This window comes from Callionymus lyra, chromosome 2, assembly GCF_982586985.1.
Source record: "Callionymus lyra chromosome 2, fCalLyr1.hap1.1, whole genome shotgun sequence".
Lineage (NCBI taxonomy): Eukaryota > Metazoa > Chordata > Actinopteri > Syngnathiformes > Callionymidae > Callionymus > Callionymus lyra.
Genome location: NC_141819.1, coordinates 20,813,885 through 20,833,904, shown reverse-complemented (window position 1 = coordinate 20,833,904; position 20,020 = coordinate 20,813,885). Strand labels below are relative to the sequence as shown.

At 40.1% G+C, this 20,020-nt stretch overlaps 1 protein-coding gene across 2 annotated transcripts in view; it reads left to right on the top strand.

Annotated features, from left to right (window-relative positions):
* ttyh2 (tweety family member 2) overlaps window positions 1–20,020 on the top strand; it is a 38,239-nt gene that overhangs the window by 1,357 nt on the left and 16,862 nt on the right. For both annotated transcript variants that reach the window (XM_087784054.1, XM_087784053.1), the window contains exons 2-3: window positions 8,712–8,884; window positions 12,689–12,800. In XM_087784054.1, the coding sequence (XP_087640180.1) occupies window positions 8,712–8,884; window positions 12,689–12,800 (285 nt within the window). The remainder of the gene's footprint in view (window positions 1–8,711; window positions 8,885–12,688; window positions 12,801–20,020) is intronic.

Genomic DNA, 20,020 nt, shown 5'->3' with positions numbered 1-20,020 from the left:
TTTTTTTTTTTCAACGAACCACCCAAGATGGCCAGATGATCTCAATCATTGAATGTCCGTGACGTCCCGTAGGTGCTAACACCATCAAAAGTTGGGGATCCCCCCCCATCAAGCACTGAGGAGAGTTTGTGTTCCACATTCCCACCAATCCAGAAACTCGGAAAAAAATTAAAATCCTGTCTTTAGAAAGTCGCCGTCAAGCGTTTGAACTACAAACAGAAAGTGGAAGTAACGTGTCGTCACGGCCTGACGCCTTACAGCCGGCCAATGACTATTTTAATAGACTGTTCAGGAAAAGTCTTTGATGCACCACCAAGGAGAGGCTTTGCTACAAATGTACTCGTCTGCTATTCTCGTGGCTGATCACTTTGCGGCCGGAAGTGAGATGATTTAGATCTATTTGAATGGATAAAAGGTTTTTGCAAACTTTGGTTCACATTTTAAGCTGATGCTAAAGGTCATTAACAGCAACACAACTACTCACTTTATTTATCGTGCGACATCATCATTATCATGATGATAGAAAATGAAAAATGAGGAAAAGTGAGCAAGACCTCCACACGAGCTGTGGGGCGTCTCATCAAATAGACTTGTCCCAGTTTATTGAACTCCTTTAACTGGAGTGCGACGTTGTGATTCTCGTACGATCAAGCAGGAACCGGAGAAACAACACTACCAATGGAGGCATCAGTGGACGTCATGGTGCTTCGCTGGTTACCAAGTTAACGTTGTGGTACAATATATCCGACGAATATGTCGGGTGAGACGTACAGGACTTGGTATGATCAGAAGATCCAGGTCTGTCAATGAAAGATCTGAGGTGATATCAAGATGGCTTCGGTCTCGCTCGTGTTAAGATCCTGTGCACGTCACTGCACTTTCAAGTCGGAGAATAAAAATCCTCGGGTATTGCCACATCTGAGGACCTTATTCTCACTTGACATATTTTCATCCTCGATAGCTTTATGGAAATGGTGGCACTTGCTCAACCCCATTCCAGAGATCTTTCCACCACTCTCCGCCCAGATGATTCATCGGTGCACTTCACGGGTTGATCTCCCGTTTAGTTCCATCTTGAGTGTTCAACATGGGAGTGTCAAGCTTAATTTAAGTCGCCACCAGCTGCTCCTGCAGCCGTCATGGTCTGTGGTGGGGACTGGGAATATGACAGAGGTTGTTGAATTAATGATGAGGTGTGTTACGGATAATGAAAAAAAAAAACCCATCAATTCTATTTGGTCACTCTGCTACTCTTGATGCTGTTGGATATAATGAGGCAGCGCTGTCATCTTAACTAATGCTCGTCCTTTAATGTACTGTTTAATGGATGAATCTGCTCTATGTTGCCAAAGTTCCACATGTTTAAAATACATTGGTAGCTTGTCAGAGGATGTAGAAGGTCGGCAGGATCATGGTTTCTTTGGGGGGGAATTTAAGGATTGCATGTGCGTGCCTGATGGTGGAGTGGAATGTCCAGCAGCTGAATCACCTGACAAGACATTTTCCTCCACTTTCACAAGAGCCAAGCTATTCTCCACAATGACAGTTGCCTATTTTGACGTATAATTCACCCACTGTTGACGGAAATTGCTGTGCCTGAAATTTGGCAATCCTATAATCGGCCACACGCAACACATTTTCGTACTTAGAGGAATGTCTGTCCTTGTATTCTGAAGAAAATCTACTGTCTTTGTCTGGATTCTGTTTCATATTAAAGTCTATTGTTGTGAGAATGTGCTCTCGCAAAACTTGTGCAAAAGTACCAGTTTACAGAACACTTTGATAAGTGAGACAACATGAAAGAATAGTTTTCTTTTGAATCCTGCTTCTTTACCTACTCTACTATTTATACTATGCTACTTAATTGATTCAGTACCTTCATGTTTTCTTTTTTAAAGCATGTGAACTCAAAACTGAAACTGGTTCTCCTGATGAATTCATACTTTGATGTCGTATGTATTTAGAATATCGAAAACCACATTGAAGGTGATGTGTCAACGCACCCCAAAGTTTAGGTCTTTAAGGCGTCATCCACGCATAGACTGTGTCAAACGTATACTGGAATGACACATTTTTTAAACTGGCTGCCACAGTGAAACATTTGACCAGTATCACGTCTTTGTTTCTATGATTAAACCACAAGCTTTAAAAAAAAACGAACAAACGCTGAGGTCATTGTAGTGCTTCACCTCACCACATTCATCATCACAACAATCGGTGGACAGTAAAGAAGTGCTTTTTTCCGTACACTCGGAAATATCGACACACAAATATTACCATGGATAACACCTTATAAAAAAACAGTCAATAGAGAAGCCAACCGTAAACACAAGTATTATTTGGAACAAGCTTTTACATCCCAATACAGAATGAATCAAGATGTCAGCTCAACACATAAGCACCACCGATCCCTGATCAACCACTAATGTTGTCGACACATTTGTCTCCGATTCCATTTTATTTTGCTGGACTTGCTTGTACTCGTTGTCGGTCTGAAAGTACAGAGCAACACATACACTCGCCAAGTCTACTTTTTAATTGTTCCTTTACTGTTTTGAAAGTGTTTTTTACTGCTAGCATCCCTACTTACGGTCAGGTATTGGCAAGCGCCATCAAGCTTAGTGACAACAGATGTTTAACAGCCCTCGATTGGAGTTAAAAACATTGGACCTCTTTGACCCGATTCAGGACTTTGATGAATGAAATCCAATACCTGATTGGATCATTGGAACTATCTTTAGAATAGATCTATAGTTAAATCTGCAGCTCAACACGCTCCACCACTCGTCCAAGTGATCATCAATAACGGTCCTAAACTCTGCCCGGGCCTTTTTTCTTGCCTCTACTTTCTTTACCTTAGTGGCCCACGTTGGCACAGAGCCACTCAGGACTGCCCCCTAGAGCTCTAAAGAAGGTTGTTAACCTCAATCTGTCCCTGGGTTGCTTCAAGTCGGCGATTAGCCTTGGCCGATTTGGCTCGATGACAGCGCTGAAGTTCGTAATGATGCAAGTATTTTCACAGGAGGCCAACCAGCACGCCACTGACTAACATGCTGAGCACTTGTTAATATTTAATTCTTCGTGTCATCAGTTTCAGAGAGCACAGTAGGAGTCCTCAGCAGGTCAGATCAAATATTTGCCCCTCCAGGCCAAAGACCAGTGAACCAAAAATTCATCCAGGCTAATTTCCCCTTCAGCGGGATCAACAATGGGAATCTGCCCTGCTTACAGAGGAAGGGGGCAGGGTCGGGTTTCCTTTGTTGCACATGGCCAAGTATCAAAACAGAGATCTCTGACTCCCCCCTGGAAAGGTATTGAGCCTCTTGGGTGTCAAGAAAGGAAGCTGATGATTCACTCTTCTCCTAGTTAATCCATGTAATGAGATGATTGGCTTTCACCCTATGATAGAATGTGGTTACGACCTCTGTCTGACCACGAGTTGGTAAAGAATATCAGTAAAAAATATATATTTTTTTTTAAAATGCTTCTTGAATCTTCTTCCTGTTTCTCCATCACCTCTGGGTCTCCGGACTGGGACTTAATGGCAGCAAAGCTGTGAACACGAGGAGGCCTGGCCCAGTGCACTGGACTGGAAAGACCCTCAGTCCCCGGGGCATTCATCTGAGATTGAAACAAGCAGGAATGTGGAGCTGGAACGCTCTGCTGATAATTGGAAAGGGGGAGATTTTTTCCGCGTTGTGATGTCATATAAGCCCGATACAGTTTTTTTTCTACAGCAACAACACTTGAATGTGAATTCCATTGTTGCATATCTTCATCTGGTGGTTCGTCATTTGAACTCCGGACTACCTTGATGACCAAGATGATGAATGTTTTTCTCCAAAAGGGAGGAACCTTCAGGAGTATCCGGACCTTCTCCCCAGATCTGTCCAACATTTATAAACTATCTGATGAGAAATAGTGGTTGGATTCTTTGGGTCTACATGTCTACGTGACCAAGACTGCACACCAACACATGACAAATACAATTAATATTTCAAACACTCTCCCTGTTGCAATGATGGTATCCTGAGAATTAGTCACTTTTAAAACTTGTATAACCAGTAGTTGAGTGTAACGGCAACAGCAGCACCATCAGATGTCATACCTGTCATATGTGAGTATGAAGGCTACAATTTAACTCTTTGCGTTTATGTGACTCCTCTCGTATGACTCAGATTCGCCAAAGATCTTGAAGTACCCAATGAAAGAGGAGCTTTAGGCCATATGCTGGCCTGAATTTTAGCATATCCCTGATGGTATCCGACCAGTACATATACAGGTACATAGGAAGAAGAAGCCAGCCTCTAGTGGACACTCGATGAACATCTGCATTGAAGTTACTTTTAATGAGCTACAAACCATAATGCTTTCTCTTTCGCTTGCTTAAACTTTGTCTAAAACAATAAGATGTTTCCCAAATCAAGTTTCAAAAATTGAAGAAAGCTCATTGAATGTACTGTACTGACGCAATATAACACCTTCTTGTCTCAGATATGTTACTTTTGAGTTTTGAACCTCTTTAACGACAACGATTGGTTGTAAAATGATAATTGTTTAAAAGCAAAGTATTCCTCCTCCAACTTCACACTAGCACACAGATTTTCTTGCTCTGCATCTGCACAACACTTATCATTGAGCCTGCATTAATTCACTGTGTGAGCTGGTGAAAGTGTTGCATGATGACTTAAGCCTACTTAGCCAAAGCACAGCAGCAGCAGATGTTGGAGTTTGCTGTCACGACGTTTTAATTATGACTAAAACGGCATCTCTATGAAATATGGATCAATCCCAGCCTTTTAGAAGCATGTTCTCCAGTGACTCGTATGTCTTCGTGAGCTTCTGCCGCTTTTTAGATCTGTTGGATAAACCTTTTATGGATGAAGCTGTAAGAGGGATTTGTCCACCAATAACTCATTGATGGTTTAGTGCTGGAGCTTTCTAGCTTTTACCTGCAGGCACATTGGTGTTAAGAATGGTATTGAATGTCAGCACCGCAGAAACTCTCCGCTACTAAAATGTAGTGATGGGCTGATGAAGCTTCATTGAACAGTGTCATTTTGTTTAGAGGTCAGTAGGTGGCGCTATGAGTTTAAAAATAATGTGATGTTTCATTAGAAGAGTTTGTCAAAACAAATGAAATAGTGCAGAGACCGCCATCTAGTATAATAACACTGCTTCATGAAGCTTCATCAGTCCATCACTACTAAAGTTCATGAAACATCTATTATACAGAAAACATCAGTTCTTTGGCTATTTTCTTGCTTTTTTAGGGGCACAACTTTGAAACCTAGTTTCAGACCATGCCTGCTCTTTTGTGATTGGTTGGGAAAACACGAGTGTGTAGTGAATCGGCAACTGCAGCAAGAGGACAATTAACTTTTTTTTTTTCAATTTAATATTCAAGACTGACTTAACGCCAAATTTTGTGTTGAAGTCTGACTTTTTAAAAAAAAAAAGCAGAAATAATAACCTATACTGACACAAGGACTGTTTTTAAAATATAAATCAAGTTTTTGTATGCTCAGTTTTTACTCCTTGAACAGCAATATAGTTGTATTTAATTTTTCTTACGTACACATTTTTCTATTAGGCAGGTATACTGTACTTCGAACTAGGGAGAAGTGCTCTCAAAGGAATCTGCTCCACCCTTTGGGGGTCGTTTAACTCATTGTTATTGTTAAAAGTGTTTCAGGGTTGCTAGCTTTATTTGCCAAAAATCCTCTTAAAATAAACAAACAAATTTCCATATTCTAGTTTGGAAGATAAATAGGCCGACTCGCCAGAGCTCACACTGAAGAATAGATAGAAATATTCGAGGAAGATTGCAGGTGTCGACACAGCAGTCGGACGACCTTTCATCTGACTGTGATTCGGGTTTATTTCATGGTTGCAGGCTTTATACCAGACTGTTTGACTGGCACTCACCCTACGGCCTGCATCAGAAAATAGAACACCAGACACTCAGAATACTGCGTGTATGACTAGACAGATCCATCCTTTTGACATTTCTATTTTCATATAAAAAACATCATTTTTAGTGTTTGTCTGGCTCAAGAGCTCCCGTCACAATGTGTTAAATATACACTTAAGTTAAAAACTTCATTTCAAACATGTGTCTTTTTTTATTAAATAAAAATAAATATTAGTTGCGCTTATTAATAGGACAATTGTGTATCTTCCTAATTGAGTCTTCTCCTCAAAATGGCTCCATCATTTCCATCAAAAGCTCTCTCACTTGAACTCCCGCGGTTCAAATGTGTGTCATCCCTGAAATGAGTCCATTAGTCATGGTCGGGCCCGGCGTTTACGGCTCGGTTGTCCTGTCACACGCTTGTGCCTTCGTGTTTTATGTGAGGAACGTAGAAAATTGCGGTTTTATGCAGCGATCCGGGCCCCGAGGACGGAAGAAATGACAATGGACTTGTAAACGAGGGAGCGAGGAAGAGTGGAGTGATGAGGTGAGGCAGCGAGAGAGGTGGAGGCTACATGTCTGTGTTGGCTGCTGGGTAAATACTTACCTGTCCTCACGATTCATCTCACAGATTCCTTTTCCTTTCTCTCCATTTGTTTATAGCCTTAGCAGGCTCTCTGTTGTTACTTGGAAGCTCCTTTGCATATGTTTTAATTAGTAATGCTTAATTTAGGGTAAACTCAAGGAAAGAAAATGCATTCTTTGGAAGTTTAACAATATGTTCTTGGAATTTTGACTCATCTATGTCCTTTGATAAGCCTACTGAAGGAGACAAATAGTTTGGGATCTCCTGACAAACATGTTATATTCTTGTTCTCACTGATAGTTGACGGGATCTGTCACCAGTGGGAAGATACCCTTTGACAGGTCAACACTCATCGTATCAAGCCTCTGACAGCTCTACTCCAGATTCCTCACCCTTTCTTTGACAGGAATCCTTAAACAAGTCCATGGTCTGACTTCTTATTTCAAGCCTTCCGTGTGTGTGAGGGATATAAGTTGTTGTTTTCACACATCGCCCGACACAACCATGCTGTTTCTGGCTGGTTTATCTAATTTGAAACGTTGACATTATTGCGGATGGAGCAAGATGACCAGGCAAGTGTAAGAAGTGTTTATGGTTGGTCTGTTCTATAGCTACCCAGCATTCAATTGATGCTCAACGACTTCTTGACCAACCTCTCAGGGATTGTCACGATAGGATCATTTGCAGTTGTTTTACTGAAATGGTGTGCAGTGGAAAGTAGTGCATCATCTGTAAAGAACAGTACGGTCATTCTAGGGAAGTTACAAGTGGATTCCTGGTGGGTAGTAATGCGGCCTTAAGGCTGTGTGTACGAAGAAAAGAGGTACATAGACGACAGTAATGATCGTGTCAGTAGCAGAAAAGCGTACAAGATGTTTCAGTAGAAGCCTGACACTTTACAATATCGTCTCTGCTGTGTGGAGTGTGAGCAGGAATGTGGGACCATGGACATGACTTGAGAGCCAATGTTTGGCTGTAATTAAACACATGATGCTGCTGTAAAGTAAATGTTTAGAAACACTGATCGGGTTTTTTTTTACTAAAATGACATCGGGGTGGGATTTGGCTTTCTAGAGGATTTGACTCATTGAGATCTGCAGCTGCTTTCATGTGTTCGTTGATATAATCCTGCCAACTGAGCGCCATTTTTGGATTATAATCCCACTACTTAGAGACATCGCGGCACAAGAACAGATTGTTCAGCAGAAGAGAGATTTCACATGAACTAGAAAAGCACAAGAGAGCGAAGAATATGATGAATCCGTCCGCTCACAGAGGAGACTCATTCTCCTGTAACCTTGAAATGCAGCTTAAGTCAAACCCACTTTCAGAGGACGGAGGAGAAAAGTGGAAGAAGGAGACTTTTTTTCTCAGAAGAATATAGAACCATTTTACAAGAATGAACACATTCAAACTGCTTTTTATACTGTACCGTATTTGTTTTCTGCTAACGTTTGTAGTTCCAAGGTCATGGTATACACATTATTATTGCTGACTTTTAGACATTTTCCACACCAAACTCACGTTTCTTAAATGTGTTCGCATCTCAGCAGCACCAATGCATTTGATCATGTACAGCGAGTGACTCAACTTGCTTGTGTTATCTCCGGGTCAAGGTGACCCTTTGACCCTTTGGGTTCACAACAAATTGGACGGATGGAATTGGACAAAAATGTCCCAAATTTACACTGGAAAAACCTTTTGACTTTTTTTAATTGTCATTGCACAGAAGAACACAGCAGTGAAATACTGGGAACAAAATTCCGTTGCTTGGCAACCGTTTTAAAACACAGCATAGGGTGATTTTATAAATATAAATATTAATAAGTTATAAATAGTGCAATATAATATAAACAGAATAAATGAATGTTTTAAATATTGCATATAATGAATGTATATAAAAGTATAAATATAAATAAGTAAAAAATAGTGCTATATAAAATATATAAAAACATATAATTCAAATTTTTAATAAAAGATTTGCGGTAAAAAACAAGTTTGACCCAAAACTAGTTGGGTTTGAAACCCCAGACTTACAGTATCACTGCCCTCCATATGAAGGTCAGCCAACACAAACAGTCCAGGCTAGAGTTTACATTGGCCTTCCTCCTGAACATACTGTACTTGTCATTCTTTGGCTTGGGTTGTGTTGGTTTATATTTTGTGACTAAAACCTAATGTTCCCTGGTCTCTCTCTCTCTCTCTCTCCAGTCCCTGATATTCCTGGTCTGTGTGGCGGCGGCGGGTCTGGGCATCAACCTGCTAGTGTTGGCCGTCTACCTGAGCTGCCTCTGCTGCTGTCGTAAAGATGAGGAGGAGGAAACCAAGAAGACCAACTCCTGCTGTGTCACATGGTCCGCGGTGGCGGCCGGACTCGTCACCTGGTGAGAGCGGCGACACGAACGCAATCTTTCTCTCGCACTAATGCTGGTTATGTATTCTTCCGTGAGACTTCACTTTGTGTCGTCTTAGCCTGATTCACATATTTGGATTCAGAAGCAGGTGTTCTCATCATTTTGTATCAGCCGGAACAAGCACTGTTCCCGCTTGTTTAGAAAGAAAACAAAAAAATCCTCAATTTTTAAATTTAAAGCATGAAAATATTCATATTCTCTGTCTCCATCTTCTCGTTGTATATTTAGACTTCTTTCTCCTAAAGCAGTAGAACCAGACTAGAACAAAATGGTTGTCACTAATATGAAAATATGAGAACGTGCCAAGGAAACGAAGCATTAAACTGTGCCGCATGTCCAACAGTCGGTGTTTTGCAGGCGGAATTAGAGCTAAATGGGTTAAAATGTGTTCTCGGACTCGATGCAAAAACTTGCATCAGCACTTACGTTAGCGCTTTCACGTGCAAATTAGGCGCCTCAATGCTCGGCCCACATGTGGGATAATTAAATCCCTCGGACATGTGACCGACACTTTTATTACATTATTCGCTCAGCAGCGTCATTTTCAAATTTTTGTGGTTTATTTTCTTCCTGCAGTTTCAGACTAAAATGGTGACGAGCGGCAAAATCAAGAGAAGGTTTATTAAAGATCAATGTGGAATAGGTTTGGTAAAAGATAGTTTTAGCACAAGGGGGAACAAGATGTTAGCAACATTATACACTGGTCCATGTGCCAGCTTGTCAGTACTGCTCGGAAAATGTTTTTTGCCAGCGACCATGAGACATGTATTAGAAGACATTGTATTTATATATTGACTTGTTAGTAAGTCTTGTAGTATTAATAAAGAGGTTACATCACTTTGGTTCATCCCGTTCTTGTATATATTGTATATCAGTGAACAGAGAAGCAGAATGCTCCTCCCAAGATGCAACACCGATAGACTCAGGGACTCATTCAGTCCTAGTGCTATTAGACTTTATAACTCCAGGTGTAGGGATGATGTTATTCTATGTTAATTTTTTTATCTTATTAAGGATTTTTGTGTTTTTTTCCTTTTATCTATGCTCTTTATAGTTTTACTTTCTTATCTACAGTGGTATGAAAAAGTTTGGGCGCCCCTGTACATTTTTTTTTTCCTTTATAAATCATTGGTTGTTTGGATTAGACAAATGCAGTGATATTTGAGAAGTGAAATAAAGTTTATATTATTTACAGAAAGTGTGCAAGAATTATTTAAACAAAATGAGGCATGTGCATAAATGTAGGTACCCTTATATCTTATTGATTTTAATACCTTTAGCACTAATTATTGGAACTCAAAATTGGTTTGGTAACCTCAGTGACCCTTGACCTCCATACACAGGTGAGTCCAATCATGAGAATGGGTATTTAAGGAGGCCAGTTGTAAGTTTTTCTCCTCTTTGCATCTTCTCTGAAGAGTGGCAACATGGGAGCCTCAAAACAACTCTCAAATGACCTGAAAACAATGATTGTTCAACATCATGGTTTAGGGGAAGGATATAGAAAGCTATCTCAGAGATTTGAGCTCTCAGTTTCAACTGTGAGGAACATTGTGAGGAAATGGAAGACCATAGGTACAGTTCTAGTTAAGGCCCGGAGTGTTAGACCAAAGAAGATCTCAGATAGACAGAGGCACAGGATGGTGAGAACAGTCACAGTCAACCCACAGACCAGCTCCAAAGACCTGCAACATCAACTTGCTGCAGATGGTGTCACTGTGCGTCGGTCAACTATTCAGCGCACTTTACACAAGAAGATGCTTTATGGAAGAGTAATGCGGAAAAAGCCTTTTCTCTGCACACGCCACAAACGGGGTCGCTTGAGGTATGCTAAAGCACATTTGGACAAGACAGCTTCATTTTGGAATAAGGTTCTGTGGACTGATGAAATAGAAAAACATAGTTATTTGGGCATAACCAGGGGCGTTATGCGTGGCGGAAAAAGAACACAGCATTCCAAGAAAAGAACTTGCTGCCTTAATTAAAATTTGGTGGTGGTTCCATTATGCTGTGGGGCTGTGTGGCCAGTGCAGGGACGGGGAATCTTGTTAAAGTTGAGGGACGTATTGATTCCTCTCAATATCAGCAGATTCTGATGATAACAATGTATAATACTTTTTTATAGAGAAAAGTTTTATTCAGAAGTATACTTCTCTGTAAACTTAAAATGTTTCAATTTAGTCTGAACAAGTATCAAAATAGTATACTTACCATACTTACACTTATGTATACTAGGGAAAAAAATGGTCTGAAGTTTATTTTATCAAGGCTTGTGTTTAGCTACACAAGGTTATCCTCATAACCCAGGCTCCAGATTTATGCTGTACAGTGGTTCCTCTTTCTTTTGAATCATTTCCATATTCTTAGTGTAACAGCTTGTGTAACACAAATTGAAACCATAGATATTTTAGTCTAATATTTTCATAAATATATTCTGGGCACAGAACAAAAGAGCCGACTTGCAAAGCTCTGATTCTGTTCAGGACTGAGACGGAGCAGCGAGGTTTGTTTGCCTGTCTGCTGTCATTGTGTGTGTTGTACACACCTCTGAGAAACTGTCAACTCTTCTTCCAGACGTTGTCTGTCTCTGTCAGCTCAGATCATACCTCCGGTTGTTCATCCATCACTCCTGTTTATCCTCCTGTGCCTCTTTACTTGTTGGCCATTTGCCGGAGTCGCTGGTGGCGCTAAAGAGTAAAAGTAATGAAGCGGTGAAGATTAAGTAATATTTGTAGAGTGCTTTTCCAGACCAGGGTCACAAAGCACTTGAACAATCAAAACAATACCCAATAAAATATATACTTAAAAGGTCCAGACAGCACCGAGACAAACACAGGAGTCTCAGGGAATCAAGGAATTAAGAACACCGGTGGTGTAAACGGTCACACCGGTGCCTTGAGGTCAAGCAGGATTTATAGGTTGTGTTTCTAAGTCGGGAGGATCCATGTTCACGTGTGTCTCACTTTCTAGATCATCCTGAAGTGACCCGTGTCCTCAGTCCAGCACGTCAAAATCTCTGGGACAAACAAACATCGAGTTATAAACGGTGGCCCTATCAAGCAGCTCCAAATGGTACCCGACAATTTTAGGTTTAATGGAAAGGGTGAGAAGAAAGAGAGATGGAGGACCGGGACGGTAACATGGGATGAGAGAATGAGAGGGGGATGGTGTCAGAAGACCTGGGGGGTGATACAGACAGACGCTAAGTGGGAGAAAAAGAGCAGTTGAAGGCGGTGGGGGTTGATGGAGAGAGGAGGCAGATGGAGAGGTGGGAGGAGGATGACGGGAGGAAAAGGTGGAGAGACGTACACAAATTTTGGGGGATGATTACAAAATGCGTTAAGTAAAAGAATGGAGGGTTAAAAAAAGAAGGAAGGAGAGATAAAGGTAGACTTATAATGAGCAAGAAAAGAAGAGAAAGTGGGGGTCATGGCGAGAGCAAGATATGGGGTTATTATGGGAGAACGGGAAGAAGATGGTGTGAGTGGGGAAGGAGAGATATAGTTAGTATAAATGGATTTTGTTTTCTTTACTCCATCAAATGTTTTTTTAATTCAATTTGATATTGTAATGAGGCCACTGAGGTCATCAACCCCTGAGCAATGTTAGCTTTAATCCCAAAGAGCCTCATTAATTTGACTTGTATATTTATGTCCTCTGCAGGGCGTGACCGAAGAATAAATGATGCTCCTGTTTATAAACCGGTTGAGAACGCGTGTTGAAATATTCATACTCGGTTCTGAACCTTTTCCCCTCACTGTTGTTTCCCTGCAGCATCGCGGTCGGCGTGGGTTTTTATGGCAACAGCGAGACTAACGATGGCGTCTACCAGGTCACCTACTCTTTGTACAACGCCAACCACACCCTCGGCGGCGTGGAGAGTTTGGTGAGTGTTTTTTTTATTTTTATTAACTAATAAATTCACCAATATGAATTGTATGTTTTATTTATACTGTTAAGTATTCTGCATGACTCATATCAGCCACATTGTTAATTTTTAATTATTATTCTACTATGCTGTACCTCAAAACAAACTGATCTAATATGTGATAGGATATAAATTATGAATTGTTTTATTTTTATTTCAATTTATTACATTAATAACATGGCAATAAATAACTGTGAGTGAAAAGAATGCACTTGATGTTTAAGCAGGTGAAAAAGAGTTATTTAAACAGTGTTTAACTTGCGTTACGCTTTTTTTAAACTCCCTTAAAATGCTGATTCTCATTCCCTTGCTGAGAGGCTGCTTGGCTGCCGCCGACTCGCTCCCCTTCCTCATAGAAATTTTGTATGTTACAGAGTACAAATCATTACAGATCAATCCTTCCTCGCTTATTCTTGCATGTGATGTGAGCTGAGAACAGCACTTCTAGCTAAAACATATTTACTTGTATTTTGGGTCTAACTCACAACACAGTACAACACAGATATTTAGATAACGTGTACACAGTGAGGTAAAAGCTACACTTAATCCCTTCCAACGTGGTAATAAAAAAACTATAAATAGTTCTCTTTGATTAAACACTACAGGATCGTACATATGTACGATGTTCATCAACTAAGGCCAGTTAACATCTTCTTCCTCATGTGCTGTTGATGATTATTTCACTCGCGGTCATCATCTCCGACACCCCTCACTTTACCATTGTTTACGTCGCCCACACAGATTGGGGGAATGTTGAATTTTCAAAGCGAGGAAATCGCAGTTGACATCACTGTTTGATCTCCACAATCCACCATCAGTGTGTGTACTCCAATTTGTTCCCTCTTTTGGATCAGACAAAAACAATTAGACGGAGTAAATTTCCTCACTTAGAGAGAAGACAGATGCCCGCAGGATTCAATTTACTTTGGTTTTACAATCTACCGCTCGTGTTTTTTACATCTTTTTTACAGCTGAACACAAATGAATTGTTGTTGCATTTGTTTGCCTCCTCTAAAAGATAACCAAGGGACTGAAAAGGGAGCGAAGGAAGATTAGTGTATATTAGGCCCATGTTGCAGATCCATATATCAAAACGGTGAATATAAAGGTTTACAATTCTTCTGTCGGAGCTGGGTGAGGAACAGACAGCGGACAGACTAATATGAAAGTAGGATGAGTGCACTCAGACTTGCATGGATGCTGAATGGAAGTCATCTGGTCGGCTCCTTCTACAGGTTAGTGGGTCAGGATGGAGAGATGACTCTGTGAGATGCACTCAGTTAGAGCCTGAGGAAACTGAGGATTGTTAGTGGAAGGTAAGCTTCAGGTGCTGGACGCGGATTGATGACCCTTCATAGAAGTGTTTGTGGTTATTATCAACTCACAATTCCTTTCTGAAATATGATGCTATTTCTCAGAGGAAAGGTTTGATCTTTTCTCACATGAAAACAAAACAACATGAAATGAAAAGTGGAGGAAAAAGGTTCTGCTTTCATATAAGTATTGATGTGACTGAGTAGATATTCTCCATCTGTGTTGATGGAGATTAAAGAGCCCATGTGTATTACTTTAAACCTTTCCAGGGACCTCTCATGGTTCAGGAGCGAATTATAAGTGTTCCTGTAGTTTCAGTGATAGCTATGTTTGTATGGCAGAGTGGGTAAATCTGTGCCTCCCGAGGAGTCCTGTAGGATGTTAGTCACGTGAAAAAAACAGAGGCAATAAGAGGTTTCGTTAATATGTTTGTGTACAGATGTAACATGAATCCAGAGAGGTTTGAACTTGAGTTAACGCACGGTAGAGAAGTGACGATGGAAGAAATGTATGCTGTCAATCAACGACCGTGACTGAGCAAATATTTGCTGCGGGAAAAACAGTTGCTATGTCTCTTCTCTCCTGGTTAATGAGCATGACCCGGTGCAGCGAGAGCTGCTGGTTCATGCTGGTGACGACTCGACTCGAAAATGAGAGACATGTGATGTTCAAATTGTCCCCAATGTTTCTGTCACGCTAAGGTTTTGTTGGGACTTTGTAGCTATTTATGACGATTCGTAACAGTTGGGGATCTTCATCCTGTATGTGAGACACTTGATCAAAAATAGAAATCTGTAAAAACACTATAGTAAATCTACATCATCGTGGGGAGGCAAAAATTCAAGTGGCACTTTCTAATCACCTTTATGTCGACTAAGAGTTGGGATTATTTTGGGAGTAATCTGCTCCTTTTTGGAGTTTTAGGCAAAAATTAAAGTCCATTTTAATGTAGCGACTGGTACTAAATTCTCGTTGTCTTCAACCTCATCCAAAAAAGACGCTTAAAAACATCCAAAAAACCTCTATGGTGCTCGTCTGTGAAGCCTCGACAAGAGGAATTGTCTGTAAGTCTGTATTTTAAGTGTGTTTTTAACAAAAGCTCCCAGTCTCTCAGTTCCTGCCTGAAGTCTTTCCTCATTCAAACACACTGAAAGCGTGGGCATGGGCAAGATTTGCAATGGTGGCCGGGCAGCATCTACTAAAAACAAGCTTTAAATATAGGTTTGTTAAATTTTTGCAAAGTGTGTCATTTTGGACAAAGATGAAGATTAAGACAACTGTGATACTTTTTTGTTACTTGCAGCTCAGGTCCAGTCACTACATTAAAATGGACTTACATTTTTTTCTATAGCTCTAAAAAGGAACAGATTACTCTGAAAATAATCCCAACCCTTAGTCAATATGATGGTGAGTAGAAAATGAGTGAAATTTAGATATTTTGGCTGAAAATCACTTTAACACGGATCAAGACGTCTTCATGTGTGAACGCATGCAAACGCATCATTATGCTTCTTCATTTGAAGCCCCTATATGTTTTCAATGATTTTGCCCGAGCTCTTCTGTGGAACACAGCTCCGGACTGTTAAAGACTGAACTTGTCAGACAAGACAAAGAGCCCAGTGTGTCTCCACGGTTTCCCAGTCCGCCCCCCCCACACCAATCTAATCAAGCATGAGCCGGGGAAACAAAGACGGGGACTGCCGAGGAGCGATGTCACCCCATTTGATTGGCAGCGTTAAAAAACACGGCGAAGACGAAGGCCTCGCTGACCTTTGAACCGCTAGGACGCTTTTTAACTCGACTCTAAAGGCTGTGAGAGTCAATACCAGTGTGAAGAGAGGAAGTGGAGCTCATTATCAGTTCTTCTGAGCAACTATTGAGCCTTTGATTAGTTCCAGCCCGGTCTGTATGATGTTTATGAACAAGCACCTTCTTTGTCGTTTTCCTGAAGTGAGTATTTGGATCTGGAGCAGAGGCAATGAGATTGCTCTGCTGTTCTGGGATTTTTGTGACATTTAAGGCCCCGGGCGGCTCTTAATAAAAGCTATTGTTTGGAGACGGATGTTGTGAGAGGACATGACATCATCGTCAGCAGAGTTGTTCCTGAAAGGTGTTCGTTGAACGATAGTTCATGATCTAGTTCATATTTTGGACGAACGTAAACTGAACCAAGTTTATTACTGCTTGATGAACGCTTCTCTGAGTGCGTTCATTCTGGTGTCGGTGAACGTCTCACTCGCTCCGTTCATCTTCGTCCAGCACGTTGCCTAAGGTTTCTACAGAGACTTTCAGGCAGAAACCTGCTTAAACACGCCGTCAAGGGGTCTTTACGGATCTCAGGAAAACACACAATCTGACAACACCAGCCACCAATTGTGCACAACCACTGACGAGTCAAGAGCAGCATTAAACACACTTAAAGTATCCAGACGTCTTTCTATAATCATTGAAATAAGCAAAATAACTTTCATTCATTTACAGACTTTCCCGCCGACTTTCAAAAAGAATATCCGCACTTAGAGAGTAGAATGCATCACTGCTACTGTGAGCGATGTGAACCAGGGGCCTCATGTACTCAGACGTCATACGCACAAAATCGTGCGGACATACTTTCCAAGTCAAAGTTTGTATCAATAAGGAAAAATAGTAGTATTAAAGTTCCTACTTCCCGACATGTTTGTTGGTGGCGTACGTCCTTATTTACTGGCGTACATCCTTATTTACTGGCGTACGTCCTTATTTACTGTTCAGATGCATGTCAGCCTCACTAGTCATGTTGACAGCAGAGTTACATTAACGATCAATATTGATCAAAAATGAACACACTCACACAAGTGTTTGTAGTTACAGTGGATACAAACTTATGAATATGTTCTCATTCACCAAACAGATGATCTGTATTCATTAAGACAACATCGGTCGTTTATACTGAATATTTGAATCAGCTATTTTACGCTATTCAGAAAAAATGTAAAGGAATTATAAGCTTGATTTATAATATAACAAACAAAATAATGAGTGTCTGGTCACATCAAATCTTTCTCGACGAGAGTCACAGACGTTTTTTGTGGAACAACATCATGTCAGATTGATCAAACTGAAGCTGCAGCTAAAACCAATTTCCCTCATGTGATCACGTGATCGAAGCAACCTCCTTGAAAAACACACTTGTATAAAAACACGGTCACATGATTTGTTCATTGTCATTTTTAACCAAAAGCTTTTATTTTTTAATGTAATAAGAATTTGCTTGTGCTAAGTCACACATCCATATGACGGTCAGACGATCAGACCTTTCCACCATCATCACTGCTTTAAGTAGTAGTAGTTACTGATTTACAGTTTTATTCTTGTTAAACTACCTCTGAAGATGTTTAAGAAAAATCCTGTGATCGTCTCTGGAAATAAACTATTTGACTTAATAACTGTGTATGTAAAATACAAACAATTACACGGGAGCTCGTCTGAACTCATTTACAAGTGTGATTCATGTCCGAAATGTTTAAAATGAACGGATATAATAATGTATTTCATTTATTTGATTTTCTGTATCTATTTCATGTATTCTAGAGGGATCAATAAAGTTTATCTATCCATTCTGTAATTTATTCGAAACATACCATTCCTGTGTTGTTTTAACAATTCTTGCAATCTTTGAGCTTGTAGCAAGATATCAATAACAAGAACTATGAACTAGTTAATTCTTGGATTTAAAAAGAAAATTAAATGATGAACTGAACTAGTTAATTTTAAAACTGGTTCACCAAGAAAGCGAACTTTCCCCACCATTTCAGCCGGTTCACACCAGTACTACCATCATCCTCAATGTATGCCGTAGCCTTTCCCATGAAGTTTCTCTACTCACACCTGATCACAGAAGATGACACCTGAAAGGTTCGCTCTTTGTAGCACATCTTCGGGTTCCAAATGGAAGTAGTCGTTTTGTTAACTTGGACCTTGTTCGGAATCAGAAACATTTACTGCCAAGTTGTAAACACATCTGCCAAGGTCAAGGTGTCAAGATTTGAAGGCCTTCATTGTGCCAAACACCGCTCTGATTCTGATTATCTGATATTGAAAGACTTTTATTGTTTCACTGTAAATACTCAATGAATTCAGTTCAATTAAAGTGCGCGTTCATGGTCTTGAAAGTCAGGAAGTGAACAATTAAGTCACCAACCAAACTAAGTATTGATTTGCAAGAGTCTTTATCAAGAGTTATTTATTAGAAATGTACATCTTTATCCTATCGGAATCTCTTTGTCTATTAAAAGACGCATTTCCCTCATGCATTTCAAAATATCACATGAGTGGCACCAAGAGAAAAAAGGTTTTGTGAACAAAATAAATAGTTTTGGTATGACTTGAACTTGTCTGTGGATTGTAGAAAGGCTTTGATCTGATCAGGTCTGAAGAATTCCAACAAATGTTCTAGCAGTTTCCATTCAAAGGTTCATTTTCTACCATTTAGGCCACTGGTACTCGGTGTGTATGTAAAAGTTGTTTTGGTCGGTGGAATACATTTGAGGTTTGACCGAAGGAGTCCAGCACTGAGAGAAAAGTAGTCAGTGAAGCTACATTTCTGCAACCAAACGTCCTTTCTCAGATCCCCAGAGTGACCTTTGCAAGACCTAATAGGATAACACTACTTATTTATCACAAATCCAATCCCTGTTGAATTGATTCTCTAAATGACTTGCTGTACGCTTCTCCGCTAAAAGCTCTGTGGTCTTTGAGGAAAGGAGGATGGTAAGAAGAATATATTTTTCAAGAGAGGAAGCGGTGAAAGTCGTCTGAGTGAAGGAACTTTAGAGGGCACATGGAGCCTTGTTCCATGTCACGCTCCAGTGATTGCATTCAACTTTAATTCTAGTTTCACTCGGGAAAAGACGGATCTTGCTTGACTTGATAGAGAAATACGCAAATGTGACGTATTCAGGTGGCAGTTTTACAGTAATAATGTTATTTACAGTAAACTTTTGCAGTCTTTCTGTAGTCATTCATATATAATCTATCTCTAATTTTACTTTTTCGTTAAGTCTTTTCAGTCAGTATTCTTTGTAAAGATTGATTTACACACCTTAATCTCTTTATGCTATTTTTTCACGTTATGTTTTTCTATTTCCATGCATACGTTTTTGTCTTCATCCTGATGCTGATAGTCTTTATGATCTGTTTTTCTAGTGCAATATATATTTTTCTAATGGATTTAAACACCCATTTTACAGATTCTCCTTGTCGTCGCAAGTTTTATCCTGAAGCTTAAATCATGTTTTTCAGCTTCTCTTTTTGAAGTTTAAAACGAAAACATCATTGTATTTGCGCACACATTTGTTTTCTTTATTCAATTGTGCATATCTTATCACTTTCTATAGTTAAACCTCTTCCTTCAAAAAACATTTCAAATTAAATTGTTTTTCTTCATAATGAGTGGTTCAAAAATAATTTATTAATTACCCTTGGGATGTCTTCGGGTATTAATCAGATATTTTCAGTTTATCATGATGTACCTTCCTATTTATGTTTGAATAATGTAGACATTATTATTTTATCTCTCGGTTTTCCTCTTTTTTCAATATAGTCGAGAGCTATGATCTCGACACAGTGAAAAAACTCCAGATGTGTGTCTCCATAATGGGATCATTTTTTCCCCTCGCAGCCAATTTCAGGCGTAATGACACAGAAGCGCATCAACACTAAACATCAGACAGAGACCTGTTATCTTCCACATCACAGTTATCGTTTACACCACGAGGCTCCGAGGCAGCGGCTGAGAGAGATTAGCTGAATTGCCTCAACTCTCCTGTGTTTAAAGTGGGTCTGGCAGTGACATATCTGATGATGAGAAGAGATGATGGTTCCCG